The sequence below is a fragment of the Mustelus asterias genome, chromosome 3 (genome assembly GCF_964213995.1).
Source record: "Mustelus asterias chromosome 3, sMusAst1.hap1.1, whole genome shotgun sequence".
Taxonomy (NCBI): domain Eukaryota; kingdom Metazoa; phylum Chordata; class Chondrichthyes; order Carcharhiniformes; family Triakidae; genus Mustelus; species Mustelus asterias.
In genome coordinates, this window is record NC_135803.1 from 2,183,213 (window position 1) to 2,195,732 (window position 12,520).

At 49.8% G+C, this 12,520-nt stretch overlaps 1 protein-coding gene across 3 annotated transcripts in view; it reads right to left on the bottom strand.

The window, feature by feature from the left end:
* Positions 1-12,520, bottom strand: part of lpp (LIM domain containing preferred translocation partner in lipoma) — a 296,604-nt gene that overhangs the window by 204,789 nt on the left and 79,295 nt on the right. For all 3 annotated transcript variants that reach the window (XM_078204277.1, XM_078204285.1, XM_078204286.1), the window contains exon 2: positions 5,516-5,643. In XM_078204277.1, the coding sequence (XP_078060403.1) occupies positions 5,516-5,643 (128 nt within the window). The remainder of the gene's footprint in view (positions 1-5,515; positions 5,644-12,520) is intronic.

Below are 12,520 nucleotides of genomic sequence, written 5' to 3' on the forward strand. Positions count from 1 at the left end.
AGCGGTAAAAACTGGGTGGCATGGACAAGTTGGGCTGCAGGGCCTGTTTCCATGCTGTAAACCTCTATGATTCTATGAGTCTATTTGTAGGGAGGATCCTGGGCGACATGGGCTCTCTAAGACGAAGGAGACAGAATCCCATTGCCATATCCCAGCTGAAGGATCACAGACAGTTTTTGCTCGAATGTTACAGTTGAAAGGTATGGGCAGGTGTTTTGGTTTAATGATATATCTGAAGGCTGGCAGATATCTGAGGAGATGCCCCTACGTTACCCACCTGACATATTCATCTGGCCTCCCTTTGTGAATAATTAAAATTAATGTGAGACTTGGGCAGATTTCTGCTGTGACTTGCCCCACGAGGGACCGAGTGTTACTCACGTAACTCACAAATTTATATTCAGAAGATGGAGAACATTTTCATCCCATCAGGGTCAGAGGGGACAGATCTGACTGAGAGCCCACTGAATGTTCAGCCCCGTTTCAGAGAACCCACTTATGTTTCATTCAATAAAAGAGAAAGCCTGGGTGATATCAGAGTGACAATTCTGCAAAACATTTCACCACGTATCTTGATTGTGATTCTTAAATCATCAAGAATCAGAAACAGTCGCGACACAAGAGGGATGAAATTGGGGGTGCAAAATGATTGGAGGAGGATCGGCAGATATACCTCAAAAAGAAAACCCCCTCCCCCCTGAACTCAATTAAAAACAAAATCAAATGGGCGAACGGGCGAGGGCGTTTTTCTCCAGAACGGGGAAGGCTGAGTGGTGACCTGATCAAGACAAGGGCAACAGATAAAAGTTTATTAGTCACAAGTAGGCTTACATTAACACTGCAATGAAGTTGCTGTGAAAATCCCCTAGTTGCCACACTCCGGCACCTGTTCGGGGTACACTGAGGGAGAATTTAGCATGGCCAATCCACCTAACTTGAACATCTTTGGACTGTGGGAGGAAACCGGAGCATCCGGAAGAAACCCATGCAGACACGGGGAGGACGTGCAAGACTCCACACAGACAGTGACCCAAGCTGGGAATTGAACCCGGGTCTCTGGCGCTGTGAAGCAGCAGTGCCAACCACTGTGCCACCGTGCTGCCCTCTACATGGGAACACCACCATCTACAAACTCCCCTCCAAGCCACTCACCATCCTGACTTGGAAACATATCGCCATTCCTTCACTGTCACTGGGTCAAAAGCCTGAAGCTCCCTCCCTAACAGCACTGTGGATGTGCCTACACCTTAGGGATTACAGCGATTCAAGATGGCAGCTCACCATCACATATCTCGTTTAAGAAGAAATAAAAAAGTTCTGAAAGTATTCGATAGGGTAGACGTTGAGAAAATATTTCTACTCGTGACTTGAGACCAGGCATGAGGGCCGTAAAAGTCGAGACAGCCATGAATAAATCCAATCGGGAATTTGGAGAGTGGTGAGAATGTGGAGCTCATTACCTCAGCGAATGGCTGAGGTGGAAAGCGCTGATGGATAAACACCTGAGGAAGAAAGGAATAGAAAGATATGTTGAGGGAGTTGGAAGGCCAAAGCCTTGTGCACAACTGCATGTTATGAAATAAGGAGTGGGGTATTGATTCACGATCAGATTCATGCCCCTGCCCCAACAGCCCACCCAGCATCATGACCAACCTTACTCTCATCATAAGGTTTAAACTGCAGACTACTGACTCCTGATGTAAGTACATCTATCCTTGTTGCATTGTTGAATGTTTTCTATGTAATGTGGGATTTCAGTGAGCAAGGTGACCTTAATCAGATACCCTGAAGCACATGTAATCACCAACATCCACTCTCTCTAAATCCCAGCTGTTCTCATGTTGCTTCCTGGCACAATCGGTTCTGAGAGCAGTGAGCAGTAAGCACCGCTTGGGGATTAGAGTGGAAAATACAATCTGTGTCTCCGTGCACTGCTCTCAGGTGGTCTATCTGCCCATGGCCACTCTAACCCCTGGTCCTTGGCAACAAGATCTGACAGGAACATTTGGAGGTGTAGAGAGATGGATGTACCCAATCACTGGACTCAGAATTGATTTACAACCCGTAATATTGCGCACTGCTTCGTGATAAACATCAATATAAACCACTCAAATATCAACATTCCCATTGGCTGCAACCCTGTGGTGGACAAGCATGGATGTTAGGGAACTTGGGGACATAAATAGCGATGTCTTGAGGAGTGTACAGGTCACAGAGAAGGAGGTGCTGAATGTCTTAAAGTGCATCAAGGTAGATAAATCCCCGGGACCTGATGAAGTGTATCCCAGGAAATTGCGGGAGGCTAGGAAGGAAATTGCGGGTCCCTCGCCGAGATATTTGAATCATCGATAGTCACGGGAGAGGTGACTGAAGATTGGAGGGTGGCAAATGTTGTGCATTTGTTTAAAAAGGGCTGCAGGGAAAAGCCTGGGTACTACAGGCCAGTGAGCCTCACATCTGTGGTGGGTAAGTTGTTGGAAGGTATTTTGAGAGACAGGATCTACAGGCATTTAGAGACGCAAAGACTGATTAGGGACAGTCAGCATGGCTTTGAGAGTGGAAAATCATGTCTCACAAATTTGGTTGGGTTTTTTGAAGTGATAGCCAAGAAGGTAGATGAGGGCAGTGCAGTTGATGTTGTCTACATGGATTTTAGCAAGACCTTTGACAAGCTACTGCATGGTAGGTTGTTGCATAACGTTAAATCTCACGGGATCCAGGGTGAGGTATCTAAATGGATAAAAAACTGGCTTGCTGACAGAATGTGGAGATGCCGGCGTTGGACTGGGGTAAACACAGTCACAGTTTTAACAACACCAGGTTAAAGTCCAACAGGTTTATTTGGTAGCAAATACCATTAGCTTTCGGAAATCTGATTTCCACTCCATCTGACGAAGGAGCAGCGCTCCGAAAGCTAATGGTATTTGCTACCAATAAACCTGTTGGACTTTAACCTGGTGTTGTTAAAACTGTTGATGACAGAAGCCAGAGAGTGGTTGTAGAGAGTTGTTTTTCAAACTGGAGGCCTGTGACCAGCGGTGTGCCTCAGGGATCGGTGCTGAGTCCACTGTTATTTGTCATTTATATTAATGATTTGGATGAGAATATAGGAGGCATGGTTAGTAAGTTTGCAGATGACACCAAGATTGGTGGCATAGTGGACAGTGAAGAAAGTTATCTCCGATTGCAACGGGATCTTGGTCAATTGGGCCAGTGGGCTGACGAATGGTAGATGGAGTTTAATTTAGATAAATGCGAGGTGATGCATTTTGGTAGATTGAACCAGGGCAGGAGTTACTCAGTTCATGGTCGGGCATTGGGGAGAGTTACAGAACAAAGAGATCTAGGGGTACAGATTCATAGCTCCTTGAAGGTGGAGTCACAGGTGGACAGAGTGGTGAAGAAGGCATTCAGCATGCTTGGTTTCATTGGTCAGAACATTGAATACAGGAGTTGGGACGTCTTGTTGAAGTTGTACAAGACATTGGTATGGTCATACTTGGAATACTGCAACAATATAGAAATGATATTATTAAACTAGAAAGAGTGCAGAAAAGATTTACTAGGATGCTACCGGGACTTGATGGTTTGAGTTATAAGGAGAGGCTGGATAGACTGGGACTTTTTTCCCTGGAGCGTAGAAGACTGAGGGGTGACCTTATAGAGGTGTGTAAAATAATGAGGGCACAGATCAGCTAGAAAGTCAATATCTTTTTCCAAAGGTAGGGGCGTCTAAAACTAGAGGGCATAAGTTTAAGGTGAGAGGGGAGAGATACAAAAGTGTCCAGAGGGGCAATTTTTTCACACAGAGGGTGGTGAGTATCTGGAACAAGCTGCCAGAGGTAGCCGGAGAGGCGGGTACAATTTTGCCTTTTAAACAGCATTTAGACAGTTACATGGGTACGATGGGTATAGAGGGATATGGGCCAAATGCGGGCAATTGGGATTAGCTTAGGGGTTTAAAAAAAAAGGGCGGCATGGACAAGTTGGGCCGAAGGGCCTGTTTCCATGCTGTAAACCTCTATGACTCTATGGGAAAATGTGGCTGACAATCTGCACTCACTGAGGAACACACTTAAAATCCAACACGCCCCACCCTGAAACTGAAACAAAATTCAAACCAATAGAATCGCAAAGAATAAAAGGCAGAATTTTCTCAGAAAAATTCAAAGTGTCAAACGTGCGAGAAAACAGATAGTTTTCAGCAAGGTTGTGATGGTAATTTATGGCATTCTGTACAATGCAGAAGCGCAATGTGAATCTCAGAAGCCAGCTGCAGACTGCTGGGAGCGCCATTGCACAGGCGCCCCAATCTCAGCGTACAGTGTGTCCACAGTATACTGGGAGATCTGTCAACACCCCTCCAACATTCATCACCCACCACACCTCCCATGGAACCCCCCCTCCACCGATCATCACCCACCCTGATGGACCCCCAGCCACGATCATTAGCCCCAACCCACGACCAGCCCCCACACTTGATCACTCACCCACCGACCAGCCCCAGTCCCTGATGCAGAGATCCTTCCTTCCCTCCTTTCCTACAGACCTCCCAGCCCCGACATGAACCCCCCCCGTCGCCCCCCTCATCTGGCTCTCGTCATCTGGCTCCACCTCTGACAGACCCCGCACCCTCCAACCTCCTCATCTGGCCCTGTCCCCTTGGCAGTGCCAGGTAGCCTGGTGGGCAATGCCAGACTGGTGCTGCCCCAGAGGCACTGCCCGGCTCTGTCCCCGACCAGCCTGGAGGCTTCAGTGGCCTCTGGTCGCACTGGTAAGGCCATCACACCCGTCCCCATTGGTGAAGTGGGAAAGGTAAGTGAGCCCAGACTGCAGCGGACGGACTGGTTAATGACATGCCGAGCCATTCCCGGGCGCGAGACTGGTTCCACTGGTATAATAGGACTGGGCAATATCACGAGAGGTGGGAAACTTGGAGCAAACCCGATTTTTCTCCTCTCATTTATATTTCCTGCTCCGCTGAGCTACCCGACCAGTGCAGTGGGGCAGAAAAATCCCACCCAAATTATTCCTCCCATTGGGAGGAGAAGACCACTCAGCCCCAAGGTCCTGCTCCACCATTCAACAGAAGCATGGGTGATCTGACTGTAACCTCTGCTATTTACTCATCCTCCCTCACATTCCCCCACATTTTGCTCCAACTTTTGCCCATTGGTTGAACCTGGCCACATTTTTTGCAGCCTCTTTGTGTCCTCCTCAAAGCTTACAATTTTTAGCAAGTTCTTGGGTAAATGTTAAAGGTAATTCACAAGTGCATGTTTTGTTATTGACGCCAAGACTAAATTATTAATCTCTGGAAATGCCTCCCGCCTCTCCAATTCTCTCTTTTCCCTGCTCAAAGTCCCCCTAAAGAGCTACCTCTCTGACTCAGCTGTTGGAGTATCTCCTCAGCTGTTCGCTGTTTGATGGTGCTCCAGTGAAGTGTGTGGGTGAATGCACCAGAGAAATCCCAGTTCTTGTTGCTGTCAGAGAATCTCGGTGGAGATCTACTCACCTGTACATCTAAACTTGCACCTGTTTCATAATGATCCGGAGGGAATGTTGGCGGAGGAGGGAATCCTCCGGAGAATGGCGAAAGCTGGCCCGATCCTTCCATGGGCGGAGGAGGTGGAGGAAATTCACCTACAGACAAAGCAGGGAAATTCAGACGTCAATAATTTGAAATTCAATTGGCAAATGCAATAGTGTGAATAGTGAATGCAACACAGAAATGATTTTCCAACCACATCAATCACACTCCATGAAACTAAATGCTCAAACTAATCAGCAAAGTGCCAGCATTTCAGAAATACAATACACTTTCCTCCTATTTCTTCCACTGCTCTCTGACCTCCCATTCTTCCCAACTTCTCAGTCATTGCCGCACTTGTTCACCGAGATGCAATCACATTCCAGAGATTTAACTCATAATGTAGGTCGAGACTTCCATTGTTACACCAGAGCAATGCCGCACTGTCAGAGGGTCAGTACTGGGGGAGTGCTGCACTGTCAGAGGGTCAGTACTGAGGGAGTGCTGCACTGTCAGAGGGTCAGTACTGAGGGAGTGCCGCACTGTCAGAGGGTCAGTACTGGGGGAGTGCTGCACTGTCAGAGGGTCAGTACTGAGGGAGTGCTGCACTGTCAGAGGGTCAGTACTGAGGGAGTGCTGCACTGTCAGAGGGTCAGTACTGAGGGAGTGCTGCACTGTCAGAGGGTCAGTACTGAGCGAGTGCTGCACTGTCAGAGGGTCAGTACTGAGGGAGTGCCACACTGTCAGAGGGTCAGTACTGAGGGAGTGCTGCACTGTCAGAGGGTCAGTACTGAGGGAGTGCTGCACTGTCAGAGGGTCAGTACTGAGGGAGTGCCGCACTGTCAGAGGGTCAGTACTGAGCGAGTGCTGCACTGTCAGAGGGTCAGTACTGAGGGAGTGCCGCACTGTCAGAGGGTCAGTACTGAGCGAGTGCTGCACTGTCAGAGGGTCAGTACTGAGGGAGTGCCGCACTGTCAGAGGGTCAGTACTGAGGGAGTGCCGCACTGTCAGAGGGTCAGTACTGAGGGAGTGCCGCACAGTCAGAGGGTCAGTACTGAGGGAGTGCCGCACTGTCAGAGGGACAGTACTGAGGGAGTGCCACACTGTCAGAGGGTCAGTACTGGGGGAGTGCTGCACTGTCAGAGGGTCAGTACTGAGGGAGTGCTGCACTGTCAGAGGGTCAGTACTGAGGGAGTGCTGCACTGTCAGAGGGTCAGTACTGAGGGAGTGCTGCACTGTCAGAGGGTCAGTACTGAGCGAGTGCTGCACTGTCAGAGGGTCAGTACTGAGGGAGTGCCACACTGTCAGAGGGTCAGTACTGAGGGAGTGCTGCACTGTCAGAGGGTCAGTACTGAGGGAGTGCTGCACTGTCAGAGGGTCAGTACTGAGGGAGTGCCGCACTGTCAGAGGGTCAGTACTGAGCGAGTGCTGCACTGTCAGAGGGTCAGTACTGAGGGAGTGCCGCACTGTCAGAGGGTCAGTACTGAGCGAGTGCCGCACTGTCAGAGGGTCAGTACTGAGGGAGTGCCGCACTGTCAGAGGGTCAGTACTGAGGGAGTGCCGCACTGTCAGAGGGTCAGTACTGAGGGAGTGCCGCACAGTCAGAGGGTCAGTACTGAGGGAGTGCCGCACTGTCAGAGGGACAGTACTGAGGGAGTGCCACACTGTCAGAGGGTCAGTACTGAGGGAGCGCCGCACTGTCAGAGGGTCAGTGCTGAGGGAGTGCCGCACTGTCAGAGGGTCAGTACTGAGGGAGTGCCGCACTGTCAGAGGGTCAGTACTGAGGGAGTGCCGCACTGTCAGAGGGTCAGTACTGAGCGAGTGCTGCACTGTCAGAGGGTCAGTACTGAGGGAGTGCCACACTGTCAGAGGGTCAGTACTGAGGGAGTGCCACACTGTCAGAGGGTCAGTACTGAGGGAGTGCTGCACTGTCAGAGGGTCAGTACTGAGGGAGTGCTGCACTGTCAGAGGGTCAGTACTGAGGGAGTGCCGCACTGTCAGAGGGTCAGTACTGAGGGAGTGCCGCACTGTCAGAGGGTCAGTACTGAGGGAGTGCCGCACTGTCAGAGGGTCAGTACTGAGCGAGTGCTGCACTGTCAGAGGGTCAGTACTGAGTGAGTGCCACACTGTCAGAGGGTCCGTACTGAGGGAGTGCCACACTGTCAGAGGGTCAGTACTGAGGGAGTGCTGCACTGTCAGAGGGTCAGTACTGAGGGAGTGCCGCACTGTCAGAGAGTCAGGACTGAGGGAGTGACGCACTGTCAGAGGGTCAGTACTGAAGGAGTGCCGCACTGTCAGAGGGTCAGTACTGAGGGAGTGCTGCACTGTCAGAGGGTCAGTACTGAGGGAGTGCTGCACTGTCAGAGAGTCAGTACTGAGGGAGTGCCGCACTGTCAGAGGGTCAGTACTGAGGGAGTGCCGCACTGTCAGAGGGTCAGTACTGAGGGAGTGCCGCACTGTCAGAGGGTCAGTGCTGAGGGAGTGCTGCACTGTCAGAGGGTCAGTATTGAGGGAGTGCTGCACTGTCAGAGGGTCAGTACTGAGGGAGTGCTGCACTGTCAGAGAGTCAGTACTGAGCGAGTGCCGCACTGTCAGAGGGTCAGTACTGAGGGAGTGCTGCACTGTCAGAGAGTCAGTACTGAGGGAGTGCCTCACTGTCAGAGGGTCAGTACTGAGGGAGTGCCGCACTCTCTCTAATACCTTCACATCCTTCCTACAATGTGATGCCCAGAACAGAACACAATTCTCCAGCTGAGACTGAACCAGTGTTTTATGCAAGTTTATTGTTCTTGTACCCTATACTTGTAGTAGTAAAGCCCAGGATTCGGCATGCTTCATTCACTGCTTTCTCACACACCTGACAACACTCACAACCCACCAGTGTCCTGTGTCTGTGCCCCAAGCCAGGGGAACCTCAGCTCGGTGTCAGTGAGAGGACGAGGAAGCAGTAACCACAGGAACCTAAAACCCTTCGTGCAAAGACTGGTGCTGTGTGATTGCCAACACATCACAGAAACTACCTGTGTTATACAGACAGGACTCCTTTTCTTACCCTGTGTGGGCTGAGAGTCAAACAGAGCACAAATAAAATGCTCCCAGCCTCCAGTATTAAAATATCTCCCGGCAAATGGTTTCTATTAAGATTCCTTCCTAAAAATAGGAAGTGAAGTTTGTTTAAGAGCGGGTCACCTGCACATTGAGAGGCAGATAGACTTGTATTTAGAGCCAGGTACAGTGATCATGACAGAGAAGGAGGCCATTCAGTCCATTAAGTCAATGCTAGCTCTCTATGAAGCTGTCAATCAGTCAGTATCACTCTATTGCTTCACTGGCCATCTCTGCTTCCACCACCCTCACGGGAACGATATCCAGGTCATTCCCACTCACTGTGTAAACACGTTCTTCCTCACAGCCCTCCTGTATCTTTCCTTAAATTGACATCTTCAGTCTTTGTACCATCAGCCAGTAGGAACATTCTTTCCTTTATCGAAACTTGCTGTGATTTTATTCACTAATCTCCCCTTAATCACCCAAAATCCCCAGCCTAACCTTGTAACTAAAATTTCTCACCCCTGGAACTATTCTGATCAATTCTCTCCAAGTCCCTCACATCCTTCCTCAAGAGTGGTGACCAGAACAATGCTCTCACTGGGGCCTAACCAGAACTTTCTAAACATTCAGGATAACTTCCCTGTTTTTATACTCAATGCCCCTATCGAGAAAGCCCAGGATCCCAAAAGCCTTGCTAACCACTCTCTCAATCTGTCCAGCCACTTCCAGCAATTAAAGAGTGTGAACCCCCAGTTCTCTCTGATCCTACACTCTTTTACAACTGTGCCATTAGCTTTATTTTCCACTCCCCATCCATTCCGCCTAAATGCATCACCTCATTCTACTCTGTATTAGATTCTATCTTCCACTTGATGAAAGCAAATTGCTGCAGTTGCTGGAATCTGAAACAAAAAGAGAAAATGCTGGAAAATCTCAGCGGGTCTGGCAGCTCTTTTCTCTCCTTACAGATGCTGCCAGACCTGCTGAAATTTCCAGCATTTTCTCTTTTGGTTCTGTCTTCCACTTGCCTGCCGGTTCCACCAGCCTATCGCTGCCCTGTTACAACTGGTTAATATTTGCCACAACTCCACATTTAGTGTCATTGACAGGTGTTGAAATTTTACTCTGTATTCCAAAATCCAAGGCCTTAATGTATCAGAAAAAGCAGTGGTCCCAGCTCAGACCCGTGGATTTTATAACACCTCACCAGTTCTCTCAGAATCCTCTCAAGCTATTCCGTATCTTTGAAATGACTCTGAAGTTCAGTGATGGTTATTTTGTAGGCAAATGCTGAAGGAACATTCTGCACATCCATATCCTGAAAATAGCAATGAGATGAATGGCCAGTTAAATGTATTTTTGTTGGTTGAGAAATGAATGCTGGCCAGGACATCAGGAGAACACCCCGTTCCTTTGGAATTAGTGTCAGGGGATCAAGTGAAACCACTAAACAGTCAGGCAGCTCCTGCCAGCCTCCTGTTATTAACTTTCCACACCAGAATTCATCTGACCCCCCTCCCCCCCCCCTCACCATCAGCCCCTCCCAGTCAGCAGCCTGCTCCGAGAATAAACACAGGACACAGGAACAGAGGAAATGGAAGCAGGAGAGCATGGCAGCACGGTGGCACAGTGGTTAGCACTGCTGCCTCACAGCGCCAGGGACCCGGGTTCAATTCCAGCCTCGGGTGACTGTGTGGAGTTTACACATTCCTATATGTCTACATGAGTTTCCTCCGGGTGCTCCAGTTTCCTCCCACAGTCCAAAGATGAGTAGGTGAAGTGGATTGGCGATGTTAAATTGTCCCTTAGTGTTCAAAGATGTTCAGGTTCGGTGAATTGGCCATGCTAAATTTCTCCTTAAATCAAAAGAGAAAATGCTGGAAAATCTCAGCAGGTCCGGCAGCATCCGTAAGGAGAGAAAAGAGCTGACGTTTCGAGTCCAGACGACCCTTTGTCAAAGGCCTCTTTCTGCATTGTAGGGATTTGATGGTTCTATGGTAAGGAACAGACCATTCTGCCCCTCAAACCTGCTCTGTCATTCAATTAGACCAGGATTAATTTTCTCCATCAATGTCTTTTCCCACACTATCCCCTTTATTTCTTTCTGTAGAAATTTATCAGTCTCTGTTTTGGACATTATTAATATACTCCAGACACAAGACACTCAGTGTCATCCCACTAACCTCACAAGCAGAAAACCTCTTTCCCCGAAATTGTGAAATTCCTTCAGAGATGCTGAGTGGCTAATTGTTTGGGAAGTGGGAGACAGAAGGCCCGATTTTACCATTGCGTCGCGTCCGTTTTCCGGCAGGAAAATGTAGTAAAGTCGGGCGTGAGGCCATTAAAGCAATCCGCGCCCACGTCTGCGCAGATGCCCACTTTACCGAGACCCAGGAATGGCCGCGATCTGATTCACGCCCGAAACGGGTGCAACAGCGATTTAAATGCACTTGTCTGCATTTAAGTTGAATTAATGGGCTGCCTGCCCAACTTTACCAGCATTTCCCCCTTTACCACCGCGTTCGTGCGTCCAGACTCAGCGCGAAACAGACATGCTCGGCATAGGTCTGTTTCGGGCGCTCCAGCTTCTGAAGAGGTAAGTTCAGAGCTTCCACTGGCGCTCTGACTCAGATCGATGGTGGGGGAGAGGGAGGCAGGTCAGATCATTCTCTGGTGAGGGAGGGGGAGCGGACAAGGGAGGCCCGATCATTTTCTGGTTGGTCAGGGGGAGGCGGGTCAGATGTATCTCTGGTGGGGGGGAGGAGGGAGGCCCGATCGTTGTCTGGTGGTGGGGGGGGGAGGCCTGAACTTTCTCTGGGGGGGTGGGATGGGGGAGGCTCGATCATTCTCTGGAGTGGGGGGGAAGCCCTATTATTCCGGGGGGAGGCCAGATGGATCTCTGGTGGGAGGGGGGGTGGGGGGGTTGCAGGGGCAGGGGGGACCGCTGCCGTTCTGCGGGCGATCGGTGGGGGGAAGGGGGCGGAGGGTCGCGATCGGTCTGGGTAGTGGGGGGGGGGGGGGGGGGGGCGGTTGGATAAAGGGGCAAGTTATGTTGTAGGGGTGGGGGCGATATCTGTGGGGACCATCACTCCCGGGCCGCTTTATCTGCTTTTTGCGGCCCGGGAGTGATGTGACAGCGGCGCGATTTTCAAATTATTTTCTAACTGTGCATGCGCAGTTCAGAGCTCCGAGCGTTTCGGGCGTGATAAGCCCCGCCCACAGCACGATTCAGACTCGCGATGCTTTTTCCAGTCTAAGTGCATATGGGAGCGCCTGAGAACAGGTTTCCAAGTCGGATCTGAATTGCGCCCAGATTCAGCACTCAGAGTGAAAATGGTAAAATCAGGCTCAAAGAGTGAGGGAAAGGGGAATATTCCCTGATTGGTGCCTGTGAAGTGGTGTCCCCGGAATCCGTACAGAGACTTCAGCTTTCCCCCGTATACACTAATGACTTGGTGAAAGGAATAGTGAGCGGAACATCCAGGTTTGGTGGTCACATTCGTTTTTCTGTCCCTATCCTACTGAATCATTACTGAAACTCAATTCGGACAGCCTCACAACCTTCTGATCTCCAGGGAACACAAACCATGTTTATGAATCTGTCTTGATTTTATAGCTCTGGCAATCCTTACAATATTTTCTCCTTTATTAGTGATGACACATCTGGAGGACTATGTACAGTTTTGGTCTCCTTATTTACGAAAGAATATTACAGCATTCGGAGCAGTTCAGGGAAGGTTCACTTGACTCTTTCCTGGGGTGACACGGTTCTCGGATTAGGAAAGTTTGAACAAGTTGGATTTAGAAGATTGAAACCTGTCAGGCTGAAATAATATTGGGGGGGCGGGAGGGGGGGGAAAAATGCATGGATGGCCTTCGCCCCGGGAACCAACAATCGTGAGCAGCCCACATCTTCCATGTCATCTCACCCCACAGCCA